The sequence below is a fragment of the Motacilla alba genome, chromosome 4A, assembly GCF_015832195.1.
Source record: "Motacilla alba alba isolate MOTALB_02 chromosome 4A, Motacilla_alba_V1.0_pri, whole genome shotgun sequence".
NCBI classification, from domain to species: Eukaryota; Metazoa; Chordata; class Aves; order Passeriformes; family Motacillidae; genus Motacilla; species Motacilla alba.
The window spans coordinates 4,947,911-4,972,405 of NC_052045.1; the positions used below are offsets into that span (position 1 = coordinate 4,947,911).

General features: G+C 41.7%; 1 protein-coding gene across 2 annotated transcripts in view; it reads left to right on the forward strand.

The window, feature by feature from the left end:
* Positions 1–24,495, forward strand: part of BRWD3 (bromodomain and WD repeat domain containing 3) — a 45,766-nt gene that overhangs the window by 13,523 nt on the left and 7,748 nt on the right. For both annotated transcript variants that reach the window (XM_038164613.1, XM_038164614.1), the window contains 24 exons: positions 3,251–3,411; positions 4,405–4,626; positions 6,031–6,131; positions 6,767–6,837; positions 7,433–7,533; positions 8,658–8,698; positions 10,113–10,217; positions 11,169–11,322; positions 11,743–11,877; positions 12,263–12,391; positions 12,792–13,017; positions 13,655–13,825; positions 15,362–15,545; positions 15,969–16,062; positions 16,643–16,792; positions 18,269–18,345; positions 18,970–19,147; positions 19,905–20,021; positions 21,118–21,225; positions 22,268–22,392; positions 22,596–22,678; positions 23,085–23,196; positions 23,591–23,652; positions 23,738–23,893. In XM_038164613.1, coding sequence (XP_038020541.1) covers positions 3,251–3,411; positions 4,405–4,626; positions 6,031–6,131; positions 6,767–6,837; positions 7,433–7,533; positions 8,658–8,698; positions 10,113–10,217; positions 11,169–11,322; positions 11,743–11,877; positions 12,263–12,391; positions 12,792–13,017; positions 13,655–13,825; positions 15,362–15,545; positions 15,969–16,062; positions 16,643–16,792; positions 18,269–18,345; positions 18,970–19,147; positions 19,905–20,021; positions 21,118–21,225; positions 22,268–22,392; positions 22,596–22,678; positions 23,085–23,196; positions 23,591–23,652; positions 23,738–23,893 — 3,063 coding nt within the window. The remainder of the gene's footprint in view (positions 1–3,250; positions 3,412–4,404; positions 4,627–6,030; positions 6,132–6,766; positions 6,838–7,432; positions 7,534–8,657; positions 8,699–10,112; positions 10,218–11,168; positions 11,323–11,742; positions 11,878–12,262; positions 12,392–12,791; positions 13,018–13,654; positions 13,826–15,361; positions 15,546–15,968; positions 16,063–16,642; positions 16,793–18,268; positions 18,346–18,969; positions 19,148–19,904; positions 20,022–21,117; positions 21,226–22,267; positions 22,393–22,595; positions 22,679–23,084; positions 23,197–23,590; positions 23,653–23,737; positions 23,894–24,495) is intronic.

The following is a 24,495-nucleotide window of genomic DNA, read 5'->3' on the forward strand; positions in this document are numbered from 1 at the left end:
TTGTGATGAGGGCAAAATCCTGGTTCTCATTACAAAGTCGCCCTGCTTCTTGCAGAAGGTGAAACAGTCTGACAGGAGCTCATCACCCCTGAGAAACTGATTTTAAAACGAACATTTGCACCAGTTTTCCCATCTTCTAATTTTCCTTGCAAAAAGTGGATCCAGACAAGGGTTTTTAGGGAGAGCAGGAATTCCAGCTGGTGCTGCTCAGTGACTTTGCCTCACTGAAATGCTTGAATTCCTTCTGAGGTTGTGATTTAACTTTGAAGTCTGGGCTTTGTTTGATGATTATTTTTTAAATCCGGCTTTCACTGGTGGGTTGTTGTTGCTGGGTTTGGGGTTTATCCTTCCTGAGTGAGCTTTCTTGCAAGGGTTTTTACATTGTGCCATTACCTATAGTAGAATGTGAGGTAAATTGTGATTTAGGAACTGCTGTTGTCAGTTGATGTAACTTGCATTAAGCAATTTTCCTCAAGGTGTGGCCTTCCAGGACCAATGACTGGGGGAAAAAAAGAGAAAAATGCCTGTATTTTACAAGTTGGTAGTTGGAGGAGCTGAGATGGCCCTTCGGTGTTGGGACAAAATTAACTTTTCTTATCAAGAAGGCTGGATCTCCTCCCTTTTTATGGGAAATAACTGTCTTGAAAGTTTTTCCTGGCAGGGAATAGTGAGGGGGTGGACTTGGCAGCTCTTACATCCAGTGTGGCATGAAATACCTCAGTTAATGAGATAGGTTAGTAAAATTTTTTAGGGTTACTAAGTTGCTATTTCTCCATGTGGGAATTGTTGGGTTTTAGTGCTTTGGGGCCTTAGGAGGACAATAACTTCATTGTGCTGTAGAAAGGAAACTTGACAGGGATTTTTGTCATGTGGGGGTAATTCCCTCTTTAGATATTGTGTATTAATCTTCCTAAAAATACAGGGATGGAGAATGTTTGCTTTGTTGCTTTGAAGCAGTGATAGGTTTTTTTTGTCCAAAGATGCTGTTGCCTTGATAAAGTTGTTGCTCCTCATGGCTCAACAATAGTTCTGGATGTCTCTGATTGAAGCATTTCATAAACAGGGCTTTTTATTTGGTAATTATCCATGGGAGATGGAGAAGTTTTATCCCCATTGTGCAAATAGGGAAATAAACACAGGAAAAAAAACTACTTTCATATCCGCTGAAGCTGAACTGATTGCAAGGCTGGGAATCAACTGGAAATGTGAGGTGCCAAAACTGTGAGATTTTGGTGCCTTTTGGTGCTTCCTTCATGGGATTTACAACAAACAGCAGTGGTAAATGTTCAGAGGGATTGCAGGGGGACACAGGAAATATTGTGATTATTAGGAATATTTTGACATGAGGGTGTATATTTTTGATTCACACAGTTCTTTGTGTGGTTAAAAAAAATATTCAAAGCCATTTGAAATCGCTTACAGGCAGATACACTGTTATTATGTATTTAAATGTATAAATATCTACGTAGTGAAATGGTTGAAACCTTGAAAGGCACAGCAGAATCACCGTGTTGCTGAATGACTCCACATCTCTGTTGGCACACAGGGTGGGGGAAAGGGAGGTGTAATCTTTTTAAGAATTCAGCTTTTAAGCTGTCATACTCGAAGAGTAAATAAAATAATGTGTAGGCAAAGCTGAGCTACCTTGAGCATTTATCACTGCATGATCTCTGTGTTAGAGGCAGGAAAAAGAGTGTAAAATTTCACTTTTATTTTGCTCAGGGTGACAGTTTGGTTTAACAGCCCTGTTTAATATTAGGTATCAATTGAATAGTGGGTAGGTAGTAAATTAATTTGCTTTAGTGTGTTTTGCTTTTTAGTATTGCTGAATGTGTGTTTTTACATGCAAAGCAAATATTGACTGAAGGTGAGGTTATGCTGGAGCCTGATGGCTTTTGCAAGCATCTTTTATGCAGCTTTTTTCCCCTTGTGTCATGTTTCAATTGCACTGAGTGATTAAAAATAATCCACATTTCAGAGCCTAAAACTGAGACGCAAAAATGCTTTCTTTAAAGCTGGAAACAATTTCTTTCCCTTGCATGTGTGTAAATACTTCAATGGTATCAATTTACACACGGAGTTACGGGTTAGGAACTCTTTGAAATGGCACTTCTTGACTTTGTAGATTAATTTTTTAACGTATTCCGTGATCTTTTTTGGGTAGATTGGCAGCGATATCATGAGATAATTAAGACACGGCTCGAGTTTTTCACTAGACTTTCAAGCTGAAGGAGTGAAAGGCGCTAAAGAGCTTTGTGGGGCTCCTGTGAAGCCCAGCCCACATCAAGGTGCTGGGCAAGATAAGGAATTGCTCCAGGGGATCTGCTATCACAGGGACTCCACAAACCCACCAGCACAGCTCTGTTAGATCCTCAAGTGCCTCTGAAAAACCCTCTTAAAGCTTCCAAATCCAAAGTTCAAGTGCTGTGAGTGAGGATAGGTTAGGGAAAACAGAAATAGGAGAGGATTGGTGAAATTAAACACCCCAGAATGGTCTCAAATTGTGCATCCAGTCAAAGGCTTTTTTGCAGGGTGGGTTGGTGCATTCAGGTTTGAGTTCTTGGAAGGGCTGCTGGCTATGGAAGCAGGAAGGAGTTTGTTGTGGTTGCAGTTCTTTCTCCTACCTGCCGTTCCTCCACTGGGAGTTTTCCATCAGTGCCACCTGTTTCTTGTTCTTCAATTCCACTGCCATGGGAATGCAAGGATGTGGATGTGGAAATCCTTTGGCCCCACATATGATCTGGAAGGCAATCCAGGGAAAGATTTATATCACTTTTTATCACTTCTTTTATCACAAAAAAACACTTAAAATAAACTATTATTATACTCTTCTTGTAATTGATATTAGTAACATGTAATTTCCTAAATTTCCAAAATTTTCTTTCTTCCTTCAAAGATTTTCCTTAAAGATTTTCCATGTCCATGTAGGATAAATATATCTGTTACCTGTTCATGAATTGAACATTGGAATAACTCCCAGTTGCGGTGGGAACTTTTCATTCTGCTTATATTTTTGGTAAGGAAGCAGGTGCAGCCTGTGGTGGGTACTGAAAGGCTCCATCAGGAGTGGGATTTCTTTTTATAACACTGGACAGAATGTTCTGATTAGGTGGAAGAGGTTCAGATTTATTACTGATTCTAATAATAAAGTCATTAATAAACACTATATTTGATTTAATATTTATTTACTCTGTGTTCTGGCCAAATTTCTGTCTCACTCTTCTTTTTGCTTCTTTTTTTTCTCTCCCAGTTCATATCCTTTCTGCCAGGCAATTAACGGGATGTGGCCGTTTCAGCCACTTGTTCCCAACATCCACCTACCAACACATGAAGATGCACAAGAGGATTTTGGGGCACCTCTCCTCTGTTTATTGCATAGCCTTTGATCGCAGTGGGAGGAGAATTTTTACAGTAAGTTTAAAATTTGGACCTTTTTCTTTTTGAAGATTGCTTTGTTTGGTTTGATTTCTTTCTTTCTTGAGTTCCTCTACAGCCTCTTGGTCACTGATTGAGATGGAGATAAGACTTTTTTCAGCTGTAAGTTGCTTTTCTACTAAATTTACCTTCCTGGATTTGTAGTGTGTCAGTGACTACATGACAATTATTTTAAGTTTTTCTCCAGAATGCATTGGCATCCATTTCTGTGGTGATGCCCTTGCTTTTTGTTGGGCATATTTAAAAATCAACAGATTTTTCAAATGAATTTTGCATTTTTAGCTATTAGTGTTAATCCCTGTGCAGGGGTGACAGGACAAGGAGGAATTCCCACTGCCAGAGGAGAGGGTTAGGTGGGATATTGGGAAGAACTCCTTCTCTATGAGGCTGCTGAGGGCCTGGAACAAGGTGCCCAAAGAGCTGTGGCTGCCCCATCCCTGGAGCCAGGTTGGATGGGGCTTAGAGCAACCTGGGATAGTGGAAGGTGTCCCTGCTTCCGAATAGATCCCTTTCCAGCATCAGCCATCCTGTGATTCCATGATTCTCTTTTATCAAATTGAAATCCTTGACTCCATAAGATCATCCCCAGGTCCACAGTTCATAGAACCATAGAATCCCAGAATGGTTTGGATGGGATGGAATGTTTCGAAATCTTCCAGTCCCATTCCTGCCATGGGCAGGGACGCCTTCCACTAGCCCAGGGTGCTCTAAGCCCCATCCAGCCCGGCCTTGGACACTGCCAGGGATCCTGGGGCAGCCACAACTTCTTTGGGCAACCTGTGCCAGGGTCTCCCCACCCTCACAGGGAAGAATTTCTTTCTAAAATTGGACCTCAGTGGAATCCCACCGAGTTGTCCTGTCAGTTCACGGGGGTTCTGCTCCCTGTCCATCCCTGCTGATCCGTGTGTGACACGCATGGCACCTGTCCCCTATTTTCGGTAACCTTTGGGAATTCCTGTGCCATCTCAGGGGTCAGATGACTGTTTGGTGAAGATCTGGGCCACGGATGACGGGCGCCTGCTGTCCACCCTGCGGGGCCACTCGGCCGAGATCTCGGACATGGCCGTCAACTACGAGAACACGCTGCTGGCTGCAGGCAGCTGTGACAAGGTGGTCAGGGTGTGGTGCCTCAGGACCTGTGCCCCCCTGGCAGTCCTGCAGGGCCACTCAGCTTCCATCACTTCCATACAGGTAAGGACTGATGGGGTTTTCCCCTAAACCCTTGGGTTGGAATGTATGTAAGAGCTGTGGCGGTCAAGGATGAAATTGATCTTTTTGGCTGTGATTTGTCCCAACTCAAGGGTGTTTTTCCTGGTTCACTCAATCCTGTGGTGCCCAGGGGATCATCCTCCTGCTTCCATGTGCTTTTAGCTGTGTCATCCCACTGCTGCTTCCTTAGGTCTAGAAAATGGGAGATCTGATGCTCTTTTAGAGCAACTCAGAGAGCAGCAGCATTTCCTTGGCTCAACTCGTGTTTGGCACCTTTGGTGGTGCTCCTGGCACAGCACCTGACCCAACACTCTTGTGTTCACTGAGGATATTTGTTTTTCAGAAGGATCAGTTACAATTCCTTATTCCCCATTTCTTGTTTCCTTGTTATCTTAGCTTGTAGCTTAAAGAGCTGCTCTGGATGTTGTAGCAAATCCAGATTTTCTTTAAAAAAAAACAAACTTCACAACTGCCAGGCAGAAGCCTTCAAAAAAACAAAATTCCAGGATAAAAAAGACAATCCCTGCAATTTGGCAGGTGATGCACATAGAGGGGAGAGTGAGTGGGGCTGTTTGGCTCAGAATCCCTCTCTCCTGGAGTGGTGCTGCCTTGGATTCAGCACAGGCTTCTCCATCGTGCCAGTATTCCCCAGGAGTCTCATTTCTCCCCATCTTCCCTACACTTCCAATTTTGTCTGATTTCAACCATGTAAAGGTGATTGTTAGAAATGTTAGATTGTTAGAAATTGTGTTAGAAATGGCTTCATAACTGGTGTATTATTTGTTTACATGTTTATGTATGTGTATATATATATGTGTGTGTGTGTTTCTCTCAAGCTCTTTGTAGAACTGAGAGTTTTATAATATAATTTAAAATATAATCAGTCACTGCTTTTTGAGGAAGCAGTGCTGGATTCCTTTATCAAATTACCAGGTAGCCTGAGGATTAAAGGTATTGCTGCAGTTATGAAATCAAGAATAAAAAGCTTTCCCACTCTTTAGAGAGGTTTAAGAAGATAGAGGAGAGGGGATCCTGCTGTGCAGCTGTCCTTTGTTGGGCTTGGATACAGGAAGAGTTGTATTTGCCATGTTTGATCCAGTTCTATCCTAGAAGGAACTGGTTTTGCCCCATTTACAGGGTCTGGGCTTGTTTCATTTCTCTAATTTCCTTTGTGTGGTAAAACCAAAGAATTCCTAACCAAAATGTAGGTGTTTTCCATTTCCTCAGCTTTATTTTTAAGGAAGTTCAGGTTCTGTGCTTACCCCTGCTCTCTATACTCCTGGGGACAAACAAATGTGTTAGTGAAAAACATTCTTGTCAACAAGTTTCCAGCGTGAAAGAAGAGAAGATAGGAGCTGGTTTAATTGTTACAACTTTTATTTTTAGTTCTCTCCAGCAAGGAAAGGAACAACTCGATACCTCACTTCCACTGGTGCCGACGGAACAATCTGCTTCTGGCAGTGGCATGCAAACACCATGAAATTCAAGTGAGACTCTTGAGATAATTACAATTATTTTAACTCAAGGAGGAATTTATTTTTAATTTTGGCATGGAGAAGAACGCTGGGATAGTGAAATAAGGGCGTTTTCTTGCTCAATAAACTGGTGTGTGGGGCAGGAGTGCTTTGGGATTCTGTGGTGTTGGAACCCAAAGGGTTCCAAAGATTGGGGTTGTTATTTCTGAGGTTTGTGCTTTGCAAGCCAAAGTTGTGGAAGAAATTCCAGCTTTTACATTCAGGATTAAATCTCTGTCCAAAATGTACAGGCAGAAGAATTAATTTGATTTTAATCAGAAGAATGTACTTCTGTAGATGTCATCAAACCCATATTTAATCAGGGGGAAGTGCTATTGGAATAATGGTTTGGCAGGGTCTGTTTCAAATAGATTTGAATTGGTGAGGATAATGATAAATCAGTTCAGTAATCTTCTCAGTTTAGAGAATTGCTGTTTTCTTATTAAACTAATGAAGTTCCTGAAATGAAAAATAAATTCCAGCAATCTTAGGTGAGAATTATAAAATTAAGAGCTTTAAGATGAGCTTGACCTCAACCTGCTGAGCTGCAGGGAACTCTTTGTGTTGAATAAAGAAGGAAAAATAAAAATATTGTGTTTTGTATGTAGGGATCGTCCTGTGAAATTTGCAGAGAGGTCCAGGCCTGGTGTTCAGATCTCCTGTTCATCTTTCAGTTCTGGTACGTGTCCAGCATCACCTGTTTCATGAATCTGGAGCTTTGGTGACAGTTCTCTTTAAATACAGACAGTGTTAAACCCTTTTCCAGTAATTTTATTCCTGACAAATTGTGATTATTGGAAATCTTCCCTGCAAAGTGTCTGCCTCAAGCTGCTCTTTCTCTTTTTTCCTGTAATTTAAGCTAAAATATCTTGACCAGTTCCAAGGCTTTCAGTCTCTTGTTTTGCACGTCAGAAATATTTCTCTGTAACATCCTTTTATGACTTTACCTCGTAAAGTTTTTGACTGAAAAGTTGTGGAAATCCTCTGTCAAAGATTCCACTTTTGCTAATCTTCCAAATTTAGCTGAATTCTAAGAGGATCAATTCAATGTATTGGAAAATCTCAGCTTAACAAACCTCCTTTGCAGCTTTGAAGAGCAAAAACACTGATTTTTACTAAGAAAATGATGTAATTACTCATTAATTAATTACTCATTAAATTTGCTTAAAACTAGTTTGCTGCTTTGACAAGAAAGCAGCAAATTACAATAAATGAAGTTAAAATAAGTCGTTCCTTGGATGACTTTTCTTCTTACAGAGAGTTCTCTGTTTTAGGTGGCATGTTCATTGCAACAGGGAGTACTGATCATGTGATAAGAATTTATTATTTGGGCTCAGAATCTCCAGAGAAAATGGCTGAGCTGGAATCTCACACGGTAAGCGGCAAATCCAAAAGAAAACCTCTTTTTCCCTTCTCCCTTTTCATCATTTCAGGAACTTGATTTCTGTACATTCCTATTTTTTTTTTATTTACTGTCTAGAATTTGTTTGGCTTTCAACATTGTGCTATTGAAATGCTTGGAAATCTGTGGAATGTTTATTTTTAAATCCCTCTGAGGCAAGAGGTTTGTGCAAAGTAGGCTTCATGTATTTCATTCCCCAGAAAACTGAGGGACCAGGTGATTTTCCCTTATTCTTGAAAGAATTCTGTATTGGAGTGAGGAATTAAAACAGTTTTAATGCACAATGTCTTTTTTTCCTGTTAAACTTGCTGTTGAATGTTTAGTTAAATCCAAATAAGACAAAGTAATTCAGATTTTGGACTGTGCAGTCAAAATTTGGATCACAATGGTAACTTCATTTAGAAAATAAAGCTTCAAAGCATATTTTTTTTTCAGATAATGCAGAAGGGTTCCCATAAAAATTCAAACTACAAATTTACCACCTCAGGAACATTTTGGATTAAGCCCAAGGTCTAAATTGATTCCCTGAACTTCAGTGGGAGTCGTGGCTCTCACATTGAAGTCTCCAAGCCTACTCATCTAACAAGTATTTTGCTCACAAAAGAAAAGGATGTTTTCTGTATTGAACAGGTTTGGAAGAAGATGTAATTCCTTTAATTTCTTTAAATCCACTCTTAATCCTGCAGACAGCTGTCAGCCCCCCCTAAAACAAATCCCAGTTACCAGGAGATAGAGACATCAGTGGGAGTAAGGGGAGCAAATCATGGAGCCAGCACGAGTATTGGGCAAATTAAAAAAAAAGGACAAAACTATGTCTAAAATACAACATTTGTTACTCAATGATTTGTGAGTGTTAATAAAGCCAAGGTTAAATTTTTGGATGCACTTTCATGTTAGGTGTAAAAATTGCAGGAAACCCTCACCTCTCTGGAGTTTCCTATTTCAGTGTTTAGCACAATTTGTCTGGTGAAGTTTTAACTTCAACTTTTCTGTACTTGAATTTTTTGACTTTTTTTAATTTGCTAAGTAAAAATCTCATAATGGAGATCTTTTAGGCTGAGTTTTTCACTTCTGTTGTTCTCCTCCCTCTCGTTTAGGACAAAGTGGTTGCAGTGCAGTTCTGTAACAACGGTGACAGGTGAGTGCTGGGTTTTGGACCTGACAATGACGATATTTAATTTTCCAAACAACATTTCATGGAAAATTTGGCACAGGAAGATTTGCCCGTGGGCTTGGCTTAATCTTGGACAAATTATTGCAGTGTGTTGCAAGATGTGTGTCATGTCCACAAGCTCGAACTGGTTGTCCTCTGCTGTAACAACAAAAATGTTCTGTAACTGTGCTTTTAATTTGTTTTTTTCTTTCAAACAGCAAGTTGGAACCCCAGTTTTATTCTTTCTGTGTAAGACCCTTCCCAGGTAGCCCCCTGAGGGATTGCCTGTGGAGGAAGAGCATTGTAATCGATGTAGTCTAAAGCAAAAGTTAGTAAATAGAGATGTTTTTATCTCAGCTTTTGCTCCTGTTCATTGTTTTGCTGGGCAGGAGGTTTAAGGGATGTGCCTTTAAGGGATGAGCCTTCCAAGCCCCACTGTAGCTGTGCACCTGTACTTGGAGAGCTTTGTCATGTGGAATTACGTGGGAATGTGCTGGGATAATTGTACCACCAGTTCCTTCCAAGCCATGTGAGAGGGAAGGAGGTCACATACTCACTGAAAATTAAATTCTGTAACAGTGCTTTGAATGGAAAAGGGGGACCTTCCTTTTTATTTTAATATAAAGAAGTAAAATTAAGAAGAAAATTAATTTGTCACAAGCATTTTCAAACTCTTTTTCATCACAGTGAAAAAAAATCAGACCAGCGAAACTGAAAAGGTGAAACAATTGCTTCATAAAATTCAATAGGTTTGCCTTTTAAGTAATTTTGTATATAAATGGAATATACTTCTAAAATGTATTACTTAAGGAGCTTTTTTCCCAGTTTCTCAACAGAAATTATTTCAGTGACATCGATGGCCAAAGCATTCTGATCTGGTTCAATACATTTGCTGCATACTTGAAATTTTTTTAATAAGAGGGGGGGTTTTAAAAATGAAAATATTCCTGTTCAGCTTCACAGGCAGGACAGCCTCCTTGTGCTCCATTTGGCTCTTTCCCTTGCCTGTCTTCACCCTGTGCCTAAGTTAATGCATTATAATTTATGCCAGACTCCTGGCACTCAGTTTCCCTTTCTTTGCTGCCACTCTGAGCTGCTCCAGGGATTTGCTGATGTCATTAAAAAGGGAATGTGGAGCTCGTATGAATTACGACATTGAAGTCATTCCAAGGCCATCTGCTGCTGGAGCCAAGTGTAATTAATGTTGTGGGCTAGAAACTCTCTTGTACCCTCCAGTATCTGATAGGAGAATTGTAACCTCATGAGTGAGAGAAGTGGAGATGCACAAGTACACACTTCTAAGTGTATATATTTAATTTATTGGTGTCCATGTGGGGGTGAAACTATCTTTATTCAGAATTTCATGGTTTTGGTTTTTTTTTTCCCCTTTGCCCCACAGCTTAAGGTTTGTCAGTGGAAGCAGGGATGGAACAGCAAGAATCTGGCACTACCATCAGCATGACTGGAAGAGTCTGGTCCTGGATATGGCTACAAAAATGACAGGGTAAAGCAGAGCAAGCAGAACACACCTCGTGGGCACACTTACCTGCAAGCTAAATCCTCCATTATATTGAAAACTGGTTATTTGCTTCAATTTCAAACTGATTTCCATGCATTTATTGAAAATGTCATGGCTTTGTCAACTTACACGGTTAATTCACCCCAGAATAAATAATAATCTGTTGGTATTTCCCTATCCTAATGGTTGAGAATATTTAGTATTTTACACATGAAATAAGAATGTGAAATGATTTGTCTCACAGGAGGAGGTTTTGATAGAGCCCCAGTAATCATTTGCTAGTAAATATATATATATATCCAACATGGTTCTTAACATTGTATTTCTACCTTAGATTTCCAAGTAAAAGGTGAAATTAGTGTTTGGTTCTCAGGTTCAATTAGGGTTTTGAGTTTTTCTTTTTGAGATCCTCAGGTGATTTCTTTAAGTGCCCTGTAATTGAATTGGAATTGAATATTCACAGCAACAAAGAGCAGAAATGGAGAAATCCATTAGGCACTTGCTTTGCAGAATTCTCCATATTTCAGTGGTTGCATTTGCAGTGTTTGCAGTCGGAAGTGTGAGTTGGATTTATTTAGCAGGTTCCTGCTCCTTGTGGAGTTTACTGATATTGATGACTGATAAGAAAAATGCCTTGTAGGAAAAAGGCTAATAGAGCTGAAAGGAAAAATTGGGGTAGGGAAGGATGATGGCTTAGGAACAGAGGAGAAAATGTCCTTTTTAAGGAAATAGAGCTCCATAAATCTCAGTGGCACTGAATATTTCCTGTATTTGGTTTTTACCACTGCAGAACCATCCCTCATTCTCCTGCCTTAGCCAGAGTCACAGAGGTGCCTGTGATCCATCCTCCCCCAAATTTCATACTGAATTAGCTCTCCTAAGTGTTTCCATATGCAGTTACTGATTTATTGCTTTTTAAATTGCTAATTTCCTTAGAAACAACGTGGCATCTGGAGAGGACAAGGTGACCAAGCTGAAGGTTACCATGGTGGCTTGGGATCGCTACGATGCCACCGTCATCACTGCAGTCAACAATTTCCTCCTCAAAGTGTGGAACTCGTCCACAGGGCAGCTCCTTCATAGCTTATCTGTGAGTACAGTTCCAGGGGGGAATCCCAAGTGGATGTAGTTCACTCCGAGAGTGATTTGAGGCTGAGCTCATCACCATTCCCATGGCAAGGGTTTGGTGTTGGAGTATCCAGCTGTCCCCTGCCTGCCGGGAGGAGGGTGCACCATGGGGACAGGAGCTGATGAGCAGGATCCTGGTGATTGCTGGGAACCCTTTGGAGGCTCCATTTGTGCCCTGATGTCTCCTTCCTCCCCATCTCAGCAGTGCTGAGCAGTGACACTGCCAAGCGTGTGGCAGGAATGGTGGCCAAGCACAGTTCCAGTAAACTGAGGCATCCTGGGTGACTCCCTGATCTGGGATGTCCTCTCGGTGACTCCCAGCACATCTGCAGGTACCACATGGAGAAATAAAACTTCTTTTTTTCCCCTGCTGTCGTTGCAGGGTCACGATGATGAAGTTTTTGTTCTGGAGGCTCATCCCTTTGACCAAAGGATTGTGCTTTCGGCGGGACACGATGGGAATATTTTTGTTTGGGATATAGACAAAGGAACAAAAATTCGCAATTACTTTAACATGGTAAGAAGGCTCACAGAAGGTTTGGGTTTTTCTTTTTTCACAAAACTGGTCTTGAGACAAAAGCAGATTTCATTAAATACCTCCAGAGCCAGTACAGCTCTGAGATCTTTGGTGGTCTTGCCCTGTGACTGCCATTAACACAAAATGTAGACTTCCAGGTGGTTGTTCCAGAACATACATTAAAAGTTGGGCTGAAATTTCAGGAGAGAGAGAAAATGTGAAGTTTTACTTTGTTATTCAGTTTAAGAAATAAAAGTGTAAATCAGTCTTGAGGAAGATGAGAAGTCACAGAATGGGGATTCAGTACGTGTTGGAGCACAGGGGAAATGTTTGTGAAAATGCTCTTATAGAGAGTTGTGAAAGGAATTCTCTGTGCTTGGTACAGATTGAGGGCCAAGGCCATGGAGCTGTTTTTGATTGCAAGTTCTCACCAGATGGGCAGCATTTTGCCTGCACAGACTCTCATGGACATCTGCTACTATTTGGTTTTGGATGCAATAAATATTATGAAAAGGTGGGTTGAATGAATTTTAAACTCTTCCCTGTCTTGACCTGATTTTGTCTTAGAAGTATTTGTGTTACAATTTATTCCCTCACCCTGCCCCAGACAAAATAATAATTAGGTCATGGAGCAGTTGCTGTTTATGTAAATCAAAAAGATTTAGACAAGAGACTCTATAGATAGAGGAGAAAAACATTAACTTCTCTGTCCACCTCTCTTGGCCTATTTTACTGTTGAATTTCTGCATCAGGCCTTGGTAATAAACCACATTTGTGGTAGGAATGTGTTCTGTGTCATAACATTCCTTGTGCTGATCCCAAGTGTAGGAGTTGGGCTTTATGGGAGCCATTCCAGAGCAGCAAGACAGCTGCAAATGGCCATTGATTTATTTCCTAAATTGCTTTTCTTTCAGATTCCTGATCAGATGTTCTTCCACACGGATTACCGACCCCTGATCCGGGACGCCAATAATTATGTGCTGGATGAGCAGACTCAACAGGCTCCACACCTTATGCCTCCTCCATTCCTGGTGGATGTTGATGGAAATCCTCATCCCACGAGATTCCAGCGGCTGGTGCCAGGGAGGGAAAATTGCAAGGATGAACAACTTATTCCTCAGCTGGGATATGTGGCTAATGGTATTCTGTCTGAAGCTCATGAATAATACAAGTGTGGCACAGTATTGAGCACCAGCTCCTGGGGTGGTGCTGTGAGGATGTTTATATTAATGGTTTAAATTCAATGTACAGGTAGAAGAGGGAGTGGGGTGGGGTTATGTGTGGAATCAAATTGACTAGAGGCAAGAGTATTCCAAAATCTGTAGATTTTTCCCAGGTATATGGGAGATGTTTAAAGCATTGTCTGTTAACCTCTGTAACTGTGGATGTGAGAAAGCAGGCAGGAAGGTGAGGAAGACATGGAAAGCCAGCTTTTATTTTTTTTAAATAGTTCTTTTTTCTTGTAGACACTAACTTCAGCAAAATGTTGATCTCCAAAAAGACCTTCCATTCTTACCTGCTGAAGCATTATTTCTTTCTGCTGTTTCTCATGGTTTGAGTTCATGTTCTACATGTGGTCTGGAGTTTTAAGGATTTTACTGTAACTTCTAAACTTTGCCTCCATTTATTACGTGAGAGCAGAAAGCCAGCTGGTGATCAGATGTTTTGCAGAGCAGACAAATTGTGGTGCAGAGTTTTAAATGGGATTATTTCTATGCTGTTTGCTAATACAGAAATCCATCATTTTATCAACATTTGTGGTTTTGTTCTTGTCAAGGTGATGGTGAGGTGGTCGAACAAGTCATCGGGCAGCAAACCAATGACCAGGATGAGAGTATCCTTGATGGAATGATCAGAGAGCTCCAGAGGGAACAAGATCTGAGACTAATTAATGAAGGAGAAACTCTTCCAAACCCTCCACTCAACAGATCCCACTCTGTTAATGGAGGTCAGTGTCCAGCCTTATCTGCATCAGTTCCTTCTTTATCACTGGAAGGACTGATCAGACTGTTAATGTCAATTCTGACACATTGTCTTTGAAGATGCTTTTCTCTCCTCTTCTTGTACACCTTGTTAGCCCCTGTGGAGCACTGGGATGTTCTGTGGATTCCAGCAGAGGAATTATAAATTTAAGGGGCAGCTGAGGGCACCCAATGGTCTAACTGGGCTGTATCTGATTGTTTGGAGTTATTAGACTGGAATTATTCCTGCTATAAACTAGTTTCCTGAAAAATAAGCATGAAGTTCACTGTATTGTCTTGATATCAGTGCCGAGATGAAACTTCATAACTGCAAAATGCCAAAATGAAAGCATATAATTAGGGGCTGTCAGTGGAATACAGTGTTGTGACAGACTAATGGTTTCCTGCTGCAGCACAAGGCTGAGCATCAGTGCTAATAAAATAAACATGTTGCTCTGTCTTAGTGTTTCCTTAGAAAGCTTGAGATTATTCTCCTGGTAAATGTTCTGCTACTGTGATTTTATTTTTAATACACAGAGTGATTAAAAATTGAAACCGCACTCAATCAGATGTGAGCAGCTGAGTGAGTGCAGCTGATGGGAGGGAGCAGATGCCCAGCACTGTGCTGCAAGTCAGCCTGAGCCTTGGGAGAATTCACAGCTGCTAATAAATCACTTCTAGGTTAAGTGACTGATTACATGTGTTTGAAGTAGATTTCCTGGCAAAGCTCATTAGGATTTGGATGTGGAATTGCTTCTGTTTCAGTCCAAGAAGGAGTAAGAAAAATATCAGGGAAAAATATGAAAACGCATTTTTGCTTTGATCTAAGTTGATATTTTTAAAAGGTTGCCTAAAAAGCAGCTTCAGCTCACACAGTCTTTTCTGCTGCTTAGGATATGTTGATGTGTTGTACTGCCCCAGTTCCCAGCTTTATTTGTGTGTCCCTGTAGTTGTGTAAAGGAGTTTCCAGATATGGGTAGTGTGGAAATCAAAGCAGTTCCCTTCTAGAGCTTGCACTGATCAGTGACTTTGCCCACATGAACTGCCCATATGAGTAAGTTAATTGGAGTATGTTTAAAGTATTTAAACAGCCAGATATTTTTATATAGCTTTGCACAGCCATAAATGCAATATTATCAGTTGATATACAGCATTTAAGCCTGTGGGAATTGTGAGGGAGAAGTGAGGACAGTGATGGCAGTGATTCCATTGTTATCAACCTTTGTTTATCAGTCTTTGTGCCTTTAAATTGTGGATGGGATACAGGGGAAGGAATTGTTCCCTGTAAGGGTGGGGAGGCCCTGGCACAGGCTGCCCAGAGAAGCTGTGGCTGCCCTGATCCCTGGCCGTGCCCAAGGCCAGGCTGGATGGGGCTGGGAGCACCCTGAGCTAGCAGAAGGTGTTCCATGGCAGAGGATGGCACTGTTTGATCTCTAAGATCCCTCCTCACCCGACCATCCTGTGACTCCACGGTTTTATTGGTGCTCCATGGAAGTGAGGAGGCTCTTTCTTTCTGTCCCCAGCCCTTCGCAGCCCGGGCTTGGACGTGGCCTCTCCGCCCAACGTGGGGCTGCGCCGCAGCGGGCAGATCGAGGGCGTGCGGCAGATGCACCACAACGCGCCCCGCAGCCAGATGGCCACCGAGAGGGACCTGATGGCCTGGAGCAGGAGGGTGGTGGTCAACGAGCTCCCGCCAGGCATCAGCAAGTAAGAGGCTCAGTTGTGTAATGTGGAACGATCCTTCCGTACTCCTGGAATGAGCTTTCAGCGTTAGGGCTTGGTTGGTTGGGTTGTTTGGGATATTGGGGTCAGAATGGAGTTGAGAATGGTAATTCCTTCTTTTCACAATTCAGTCTTTCTTCAGTACTCCAAATGCCACATTTTCCTCAAGCTTTATTTAAAAAAATACCTGAAAATAATTTTAATACATTTGAAAATAGTTACGACTGCTCAGCTAATGGATTCAGTTCTTTAAGTTGTGATTCCAGGAGCAAATGGATGGATGCTGCTAGGGGGATTTATGCACAGATTTCTTACAGCAGCACAAGTACTTTAATGTGTATATTAAGAAGGCTGTTGAGTTCCATGATGATTTAATGAATATAATGTGTGTTTCTTATGTATAATTAGGGTCCAGGAAGAATGTCGAGCTGCCAAGGGTGAAATAGAAATCAGTTTATACACTGCTGACAAGAAGAGAAAGCCATCCCACACCTTACAACGGGTGAGTTAGTGCCCTGGAAGAGACAGACCGGGAAGCAGTTCTGAGCACTGAGCAACAAAAATAAAACCGACAAAAAACCCCAAACCAATTTTATTGAATTATTTAGAAGATCAATAGTCCTAATTGTTTCTCTGGCTCACTGTCTTCTTCCTTCTGTAACTGTGATTTGGCTGTCTGTAATATCCAAATAGTGGTAAATCTCTATCCTTGAGGTTTCAGTGGTGGGAAGATGCTGGGAAAGGAAAATCGCAGAGCCACAGTGGGTTTTCAGTTTGACTTGTGGAAAGTAGAGGTGCCAAACTTTTACAAGAGATAGATTTATCTTATGCAGAGACTACAGGAATTCTATAGAAAAGAATGGTATTTTCAATCATTTCCTTTCCAAAGATTGCTACTTTATAAAGTAGAATTTCTGTTGAACCAAAAATCCTCACCTCAAACATCCACCGTCTAATTCTACAACGATTTCTCACTGCTCAGTTGTAACTGGGGTGCAACACTCAGCCACTGTAACCAGGCACCTTTTCAGTGTGTCCCTCGTGAGTGACTCCCTGACGTGTCCCTGTTTGTCCCCTGGCAGAGCGAGCTGCAGGCGGGCGGCGGGCGCTCGCTACGCAGGAACCAGCGGAAGCGGCAGCACGCCTACCAGACGCGCTCCACCATCGAGCACAGCCAGCAGGGAGCCAGCCAGAACCCCTGTGCCCGCCACGAGTCCGACAGCTCCTCTGAGGTCTGAGCCTCCCAGCAGCCTCCAGCAGCTTCCCCCTTCCCAAATCTCTGAGCACGTTCAGGTTCCGCGTGTCTGCTGGAGGGAGGAAGTTTGTGCGGCTCAGTTTGAGCTGGAGCTGCCAGGACTGGGGTGGGGGGCAGTAAAAAGAGGTTTTTCAAATGTGTTCGTGGTAAAAGGCAGTGTAAAAATAATATTGGCCTGTTCCAGGATGGGGATGGTCACCTCACAAACAGGGACAGGGCAGAGGGATTTTACATATCCTTTGTCTCCATCTTCAGCATGGATGATGGAGCAAGGGGCGTCCCAGTGCTCTAAGCTGGAGGGCCATGAGTGACAGTGATCAACTCCCAGTCAGCCCTGAGCTTGTGTGGGGTCTGCTGCTCCAGCTGGATTCCTGCAAATCAAGTAGGCCTGAGAGAATTCATCCAAGAATCCTCAAAGTGCTGCTGATGCTATCACAAAGCCTCTTGATGATTTTTGAGCAGTCTTGGGAATCCAGAGAGGCTGTGACAGGGACAGGACCCAGGGAAGGGCTGGAGCTGTGCCAGGGTCAGGCTGGAGATCAGGGAAAGGTTCTTCTCCCAGAGGCTGCTGGGCACTGCCCAGGCTCCCAGGGCATGGGCTCAGCCTTGAGGCTGCCAGAGCTCCAGGAGGGTTTGGACAGCACTGCCAGGGATGCACAGGGTGAGACTGTTGGGCAGGGCAAGGAGCTGAGCTCTGATCCTTGTGGGTCCCTTCCAGCTCAGGATATTCTGTGATTCTCCACATGGGAAGAAACACTCAGGTCATTGAGTCCCTGGGATTTGTGGTGTTCCTGTGGCATGTTGGTCTTGGAGAGTGAAGGATCATTCACCTGAATGTCAGGACAGTGTTCAAAAGTAGCTTAAAACAGCTCCTGTATTTTTGGAAACCTGAAACATTTTCAAGTAAATTTAACTGGGTTGTGTTAAACCACTTGCTATTTTGGGATTTCATGCAGCACATGGATTCTGGGTCAGGACTTTGATTTCATTTTGCAGTGCTTTGATTTCATCTGCATCTGTAGGCTGCTGTTGAAAGAGATTGAGTATTGGTATTTATCATTGATTTTGGCAAGGGAAGAACTTAAAATATACTAGATAAATATAACTTGTTCTCCTTAAGGAAGAGAGTGAACATTGTTGCTTTGTAAATGCATTGAAAGTACAGAACAGCTCAAAAAGCTGGGCCCTGGGCACTAAAATTTATTAATCAAACACTTAAAGAACTCATTCTGTCGTTCTGATATAATTAAAATTCACATTTGTTTTAAAGGAGCTATATAAGGATATATTATAATATTAATTAAGGTATAGGAAGAAATTGTGGATTTCTTTCTTTAAAGCTAAACCAGCCCTTGAATGCAAAGTTTTCCTCATGTGACACAACTTGCTTGCAAACAAAAAATGATCCATTTTGCTCTTGGCCCCAGAGTGAATCCTCTTGTTTTCACTCCAGGAAGATGAGACTGTTGGCACAAGTGATGCATCCATGGATGATCCTGTGGCAGCCTGGCAGAGTGAAAGCAGTTCCAGGTACCTCCACTGGGCTCTGAGTTGGGAACACTGGTTTATTATGGGATTTAAATAGGACAGTTGATACTGAGATACTCAGGCTTCATTTTGAAGATGGATTTTTAACCAGTTCATCATGAAACATTTCATACTGTGATTTTTTTTCTGTTCTTTTTTTTTTCAAAGTCAAAAACAATTCTAAAAAACCTTTTATAAGAAGATATTGCCTTTAATTAAGAGCTACTTGAAAAAATTAATGCCAGTTTGCCATATAAATCCTGCAGTTGTATTGTTTGATATTGAAGAAGTCAGAGCTGGATTTTTAGGGAAGGGCTCTAGTTCTTTAAATGTTCCCTGCATTTTTTGCTGCCAGTTCTTATGAAGTCAGTCTGTGAATCAGTGAGATAATGAGAATTTATATCAACCATAGATGTAGTTTCACTGTGAGTTTCAAATTGAGAAAAGAATTTACTGAAATCACAAATCAGAGAGCACTTGTTTTTCTCTAAATTCACATGATAACAAAATTCTGTGCTAATCCTGAGCAGAACAAGGAAAGCAGGTTGAATGTTTGGATTTTTCAATCCACTGTGGGGAAACTGAAGTCTTCTGTTCTCTTTCTTACAACTTTTTTATTATCTACAGTGATTCATCAAGCGAATATTCAGACTGGACAGCAGATGCTGGGATTAATCTGCAGCCTCCAAAGAGACAAACCAGGCAGGCAGCTCGGAAAATCTGCAGTAGTTCTGAAGATGAAAATATGAAGGGAACGAAAGGGCTGGAGCCAAAGCGAAGGAAACTGAAACAGCCAAGGAAGAAGGTCAGCACGTGTAATTCTTAGTGTCTTTTCTACTTTATGAATATAAATTTGGGTTTTAGTGGTTGTTTTCAAAGTAAAATATTTTACAAATGGGCACAGAGTAAAAAAAAAAAAAAATTACAGAGATCACAGTAATTGTGCTACCAGTGGTACAAAGAAATTTTATTGTTTGTTTTATTGGGCTTCCATGTTTCCCACAGGTGGTTCCTCATTTCAAATGCCATGTTTTTCCTCTCATATTTACGCTCTTCACCACAGTCAGGTTTACAACAGGGTGGTTTTGTTGTAAAATTATAATGGATCTGTATTGTGTTGATATGGTCAGATTTCTTTTTCCTGGTATTTTTTAAAGACATTTAGAATATTTATAAAAATACAATTTATTTCTTTATTATAGAACCACAGACTGGCTTGAGTTGGAGAGGTCTTAAAGATCATCTTATCCCACCCCCCTGCCATGGGCATTTTAATGATTTATGAATGTTTTAAGGCATTTTAATGATTTATGAAGGTTTTCATTTTCAGTTATATTTATAACAAACCTGTATTTTTCTCTGCTGTTTAGTGGAGATTTTGGGGAGGACGACACTCCACAATTTGCTTCTCCTGTATCTTACCTGCAGTAACTGCTGCACAATGAGCTTTCCATAGTAATTAACTGTACTCTGAACATTGTGTTGACTGCATTCTAAATTAATGCAGATATTTAATTTCCATATGTCACTTACCTGTGTGATCTCCTGATGTGTGTGTTTAGAAAGCCAGTGGGCTGCTGTCCCTGGAAGGGGAGCCCAGTGAGGAGTGGCTGGCCCCGCAGTGGATCCTGGACACCATTCCCCGCCGCTCGCCCTTCGTGCCCCAGATGGGGGATGAGGTACTGCCCTCTGTCATGGTTTGAAAGGCCAGGTGTCTGCTGAGGAAAGCAGGAGCCTCCCCTGAAATGGAAAATCTAAAGCCTCTCCCTCTGAGGTGTTGTCTTTTTTTAAATTAAGGGGCTCTGAGGCAAAGATATGGGAGCAGGGATAACAGTTCTTTACTAGGGAAGAAAAAAAATAAAATAAACAATGCAGGAATACAAAACAGCACTGCCAGAGTCAGAATGTGACCTGATACCCTGTGGCTCAGGGTGGTGGCAGCAGTGCCATTCAGTGGTGGCTGCAGCCCTCCTGCAGTGCCAGCTGTGGTTCTTCTGGAGCAGGGGTCCTGGATGAGGGTGGAGTTTTCCTCTGCAGCTCCAGGGCTGCTGGAGATGGGCCTGGTCTGGGAGTGCAGTGGGAAAAGCTGCTGTGCTGTTCCAGGGTCAGATTGTATCCAGGTAGGAATGCTTGGCTCCTCCCCTGGGCGCAGCATCTCCCCATGGGATGATGGAATTTTCTCAGCCATGCAGGGACACTCAGTGGCCATGGACAGCAGAGATCTGGAGGGAGGATTGGCTGTGGAAGAGACAAAGCAAACTGCCCAGTTACAGAAGATGACTGCCCCACCTCTAACAGACAGGAATAGAATACACACCCCCGTTTCCAACCTAAGACACCCTCAGCAGTTCCCACATTCCCAGGGAATCAGCAGCTCTGCTTGCTTTGGACTCTTCTACCCAGCAGTGTTTGCAGGGAATTGTGCTCAGGACAGGCTGAGTTTTGTTAACTTTGTTAATTCCCTGGCAGTTTGTTGTTTACAGATCCACGTCCTGTGTCCCTTTTTCTGTACAGGTAACTTGGGATCAGCAGGAAAAATAAGTTGTGCATCTTCACCTGCACATTTCTTAATGATCCCAGTTCTAAAGCACAGAGCAGGTGCCAATTTGAGGGCTGATAAAAATATTTTTGACTAGAAGAGTGTTTTGTGATGAAATAAGTGTGCAATCCCTCAAAGGGATAAGATCTGGTATTATGAACAGGAAGAGCACAATCATCAAAATAATTTTTTCTACTTTTCTCACTTGCTCTTTTTTTCTCTCTTAATTTTCTAAGATCATCTACTTTAGGCAAGGCCATGAAGCTTATGTGAGGGCAGTGAGGAAAGCCAAAATTTACAGTATTAACATGCAAAAACAACCATGGAACAAAATGGAACTCAGGGTAAGTTCAAGAAATACTTCAAAGAGCTGAATGTCTCTGTAATGTTAAACTGACATGAAAAACCAGCGTGAAAAATGTACAGAAAGGATTGCTTTAAAATGTTAATATCAAAGTTTTAATTGTAAATATTAAAGTTAGTTTTTATTAACACAAAGTCTTTACATCTGTTCACTTCCTGGCTTTGGATTTGATTCTCAGGGGTCTCTTTCCACACAATTCATTTTTTCCTGAACAGTGAATTCATTCAGAACCCAGCGCTGCAGAGCTGTTTGTGGTTCTCTCACCACTCTACAGCGACCTGAGCATTTGGGTTCTGTTTCTTGTTTTTAAGGCTGTGGTAAGAAATCATGGTGTAAACACCTCAGTGTGTGCAGGAGTTCTCTTAAACACTGGATCTTGCTTTGAATGAGTTCCCAAGCCTTCATCCAAGGCTTATTTTTTCCTGCTTTCCTCAGATTTCACATCAAGAGAAGAGCCCATATATGTGCTCACAGTCATTTAACCACTCCAGTGGTTCTGTTAAGGAAAGTAATTGCTTTACTGGGAAAATACCCCGTTACCAGTCCCAGCTTTTCAGTGATTCCAGCTGTAATTTTCCAAGGCATCATCAGCTTGTGAGGAAAAGGAAATAGCTGTTCACTTAGGATGGGCTTTGACAGGACATGAACATAAAGGCTATTGTGGAATTTCCATTTTCAGAGGAAGAATTTCCTTTTTTCCCCCTGTGCAAGAGTGAGGGGCCCTGGGGTAGGTCAGGGAGAACCTTTGGTGTGCTTAAAACTGGGTTTGTTCCTTAGAACCTTTTTAAATAATTTGTAGGAATCCTGTTCACAAACCTGCCAAGGGAATGAGCTTCTCCATTTTTCTTTTTGAGGTGACAGTGATTGATTTTAGTATTTGGGAAAGAAAAATTAATGGGTGAGATTACCTGTGCTGTAGAGTGGAAACATACTTGGGTTTTATTAATACGTTTCATTTTAAAATTGATATTTTTGTTGTTGGCAAGGTAAAATAATGCTGTTCCATGCTTCTTGCTGACTAGGAACAAGAATTTGTGAAGACTGTAGGAATTAAATATGAAGTTGGGCCTCCCACACTCTGCTGCTTGAAGCTTGCATTCCTGGATCCAATCACAGGCAAAATGACAGGAGAATCCTTTTCCATAAAGTAAGTCACTGGAATGCTGATGACATTCTTCAAGAGCTTTCCTTGCAGTGTAGAAGCTCCCCCTCCTCCTTTCTTATTTCCTGTGCAAGGCATGATGACGGCAGTAATGGTTATCCCAAGTGCGTGGAATTTGAGGACTGTGCAGTTCATCTACAATTGCATTTCTGGGTAATAATAACTTTTTTTGGTCTTATTTCCTGAAGGTACCATGACATGCCAGATGTTATTGATTTCCTTGTGCTGCATCAGTTTTATAATGAAGCCAAAGAAAGGAACTGGCAAATAGGTGAGGTTTTTTTTCCTCCAATTCCATGTGTTTTGCACCATTTCTGCAGCTGTTTAATGGGACACGGTGTCTTTATTACACGATGGAAAGGACTGTACACACGTGATATTGTAAAGATTATTGGAAACTTCTATTTGATGTTTGCTGCAATTCCTCTAGCAAAAAAAAAAAAAAAAAAAAGAAAAAGAAATGGGAGAAACTGTTCCAAGGGCGGTGATAGCAGGAGAATCTCCTGAGCTGTTGGGATCTGAGGTGTGAGGCAGTTGGGCAGGGGCTCAGCTCCTGTGGTGGAAAATGCAAGGATGGAAGTAGGGCGTTCACAAAAGAGGGAGCTGATTCTCTAAAATGAAATACTTAGCAATTCTTAAAGTTGTTCTTTTTCTGAATGCAACGTTTGCCCTTCCAGGGGATCGATTTCGCAGTATCATTGATGATGCCTGGTGGTTTGGGACTGTGGAGAGTCAGCAGCCTTTCCAGGCAGAATATCCTGATAGTTCCTTCCAGTGCTACAGTGTCCAGTGAGTATTTCCATGTCCTGAGGCTCCCACACAACTCAGAGAACTTCAAAAACAGGATCAAAAACCTCAAGAACTAGAATCTCTTTTTCAATTTAAATACATACTGAGATACTTTTACTTAATTTCACATATTGTACTTCTTAATTGTTACTTAATATTTATTTATTTTAGAATATTTTGAATATTTACTTATTTAATTTTTGAATTTATTCTTAAAACAACAATTCTGGTATAAACAGCAGTGCAGTGACTGTATAGGAGAAAAAAAGAGGAAAATAGGAAGTTGGAATGTCTTATCCCTAACTGGAGTGACCTTTTGGGTCAAATCTTGTAAAGAAAAAGTGTGTCTTTATATTCAGCTCTAACTTGTGCATTTGAATGAATTTTTTAATAGCTGGGACAACAATGAAAGAGAGAGGATGAGTCCATGGGACATGGAACCAATCCCAGAAGGAAGTAAGTGTGTGTTGGATTCCTGTCCCTGCACAAAGCAAACAGCTCTGGGGCCCTGCATTTACCCTCTGGAATTGTTCCTCTCCAGCTGCTTATCCGGAGGAGGTCGGTGCTGGAGTTCCTGTGACCCCAGAGGAGCTGACAGCTCTTCTCTACAAGCCCCAGGAAGGAGAATGGGGGGCCCATTCCAGAGATGAAGAATGTGAACGAGTAATCCAGGGGATTGAGCAGCTTCTTTCCCTTGGTATGTTTGGAGAGAAAAGGGGGAAGGATTAACAATATCAAGGAGGTGGCACAAGACTGAAGAGTAGATGGGATGGAGTGCTGGGACTTGGTGTGGAGTATTTGAAATGTACTCAACTTCATTACTGAAAAGAGCCTTTTAAATTTCATATTTCAGTTTCCAAGCTAAAGTCCCTTTTTTTCTGGGGCTTCACCTGATTTCTTTCAGTGGAGCTTCCCAGTGGGTCATATCTCAAAGTGAAAGAGCAAAACATATAATTAAACCCCTCAAAACCAACTAACAGATCCTCGCTAAATACTCTCACCTCCAAATTCCTGTTTGTAACCATTTAATAGCACACTGTGCTTTAAATTCTGCCTCTGTTCACACCCAGGACATGTCTGTGTTCTTACTCAATGTTGCATGTTGTAGTATTCCTGTTGTAAGTGCAAATGCCTCGTTCCTTTCAGTCAGATTGGCTGCTGGCACACAAATCTCAGATGTGGTACTCAAACAAAAAGTGCTTTTTCAAGAGCAGGAATAGATGGTACAAGAAGAGGAGCCCTGCCCTGTGGGTAATGACATTCTCAGCTGTAGGTCTGCGTTGCTTTTGCTGAATTCTT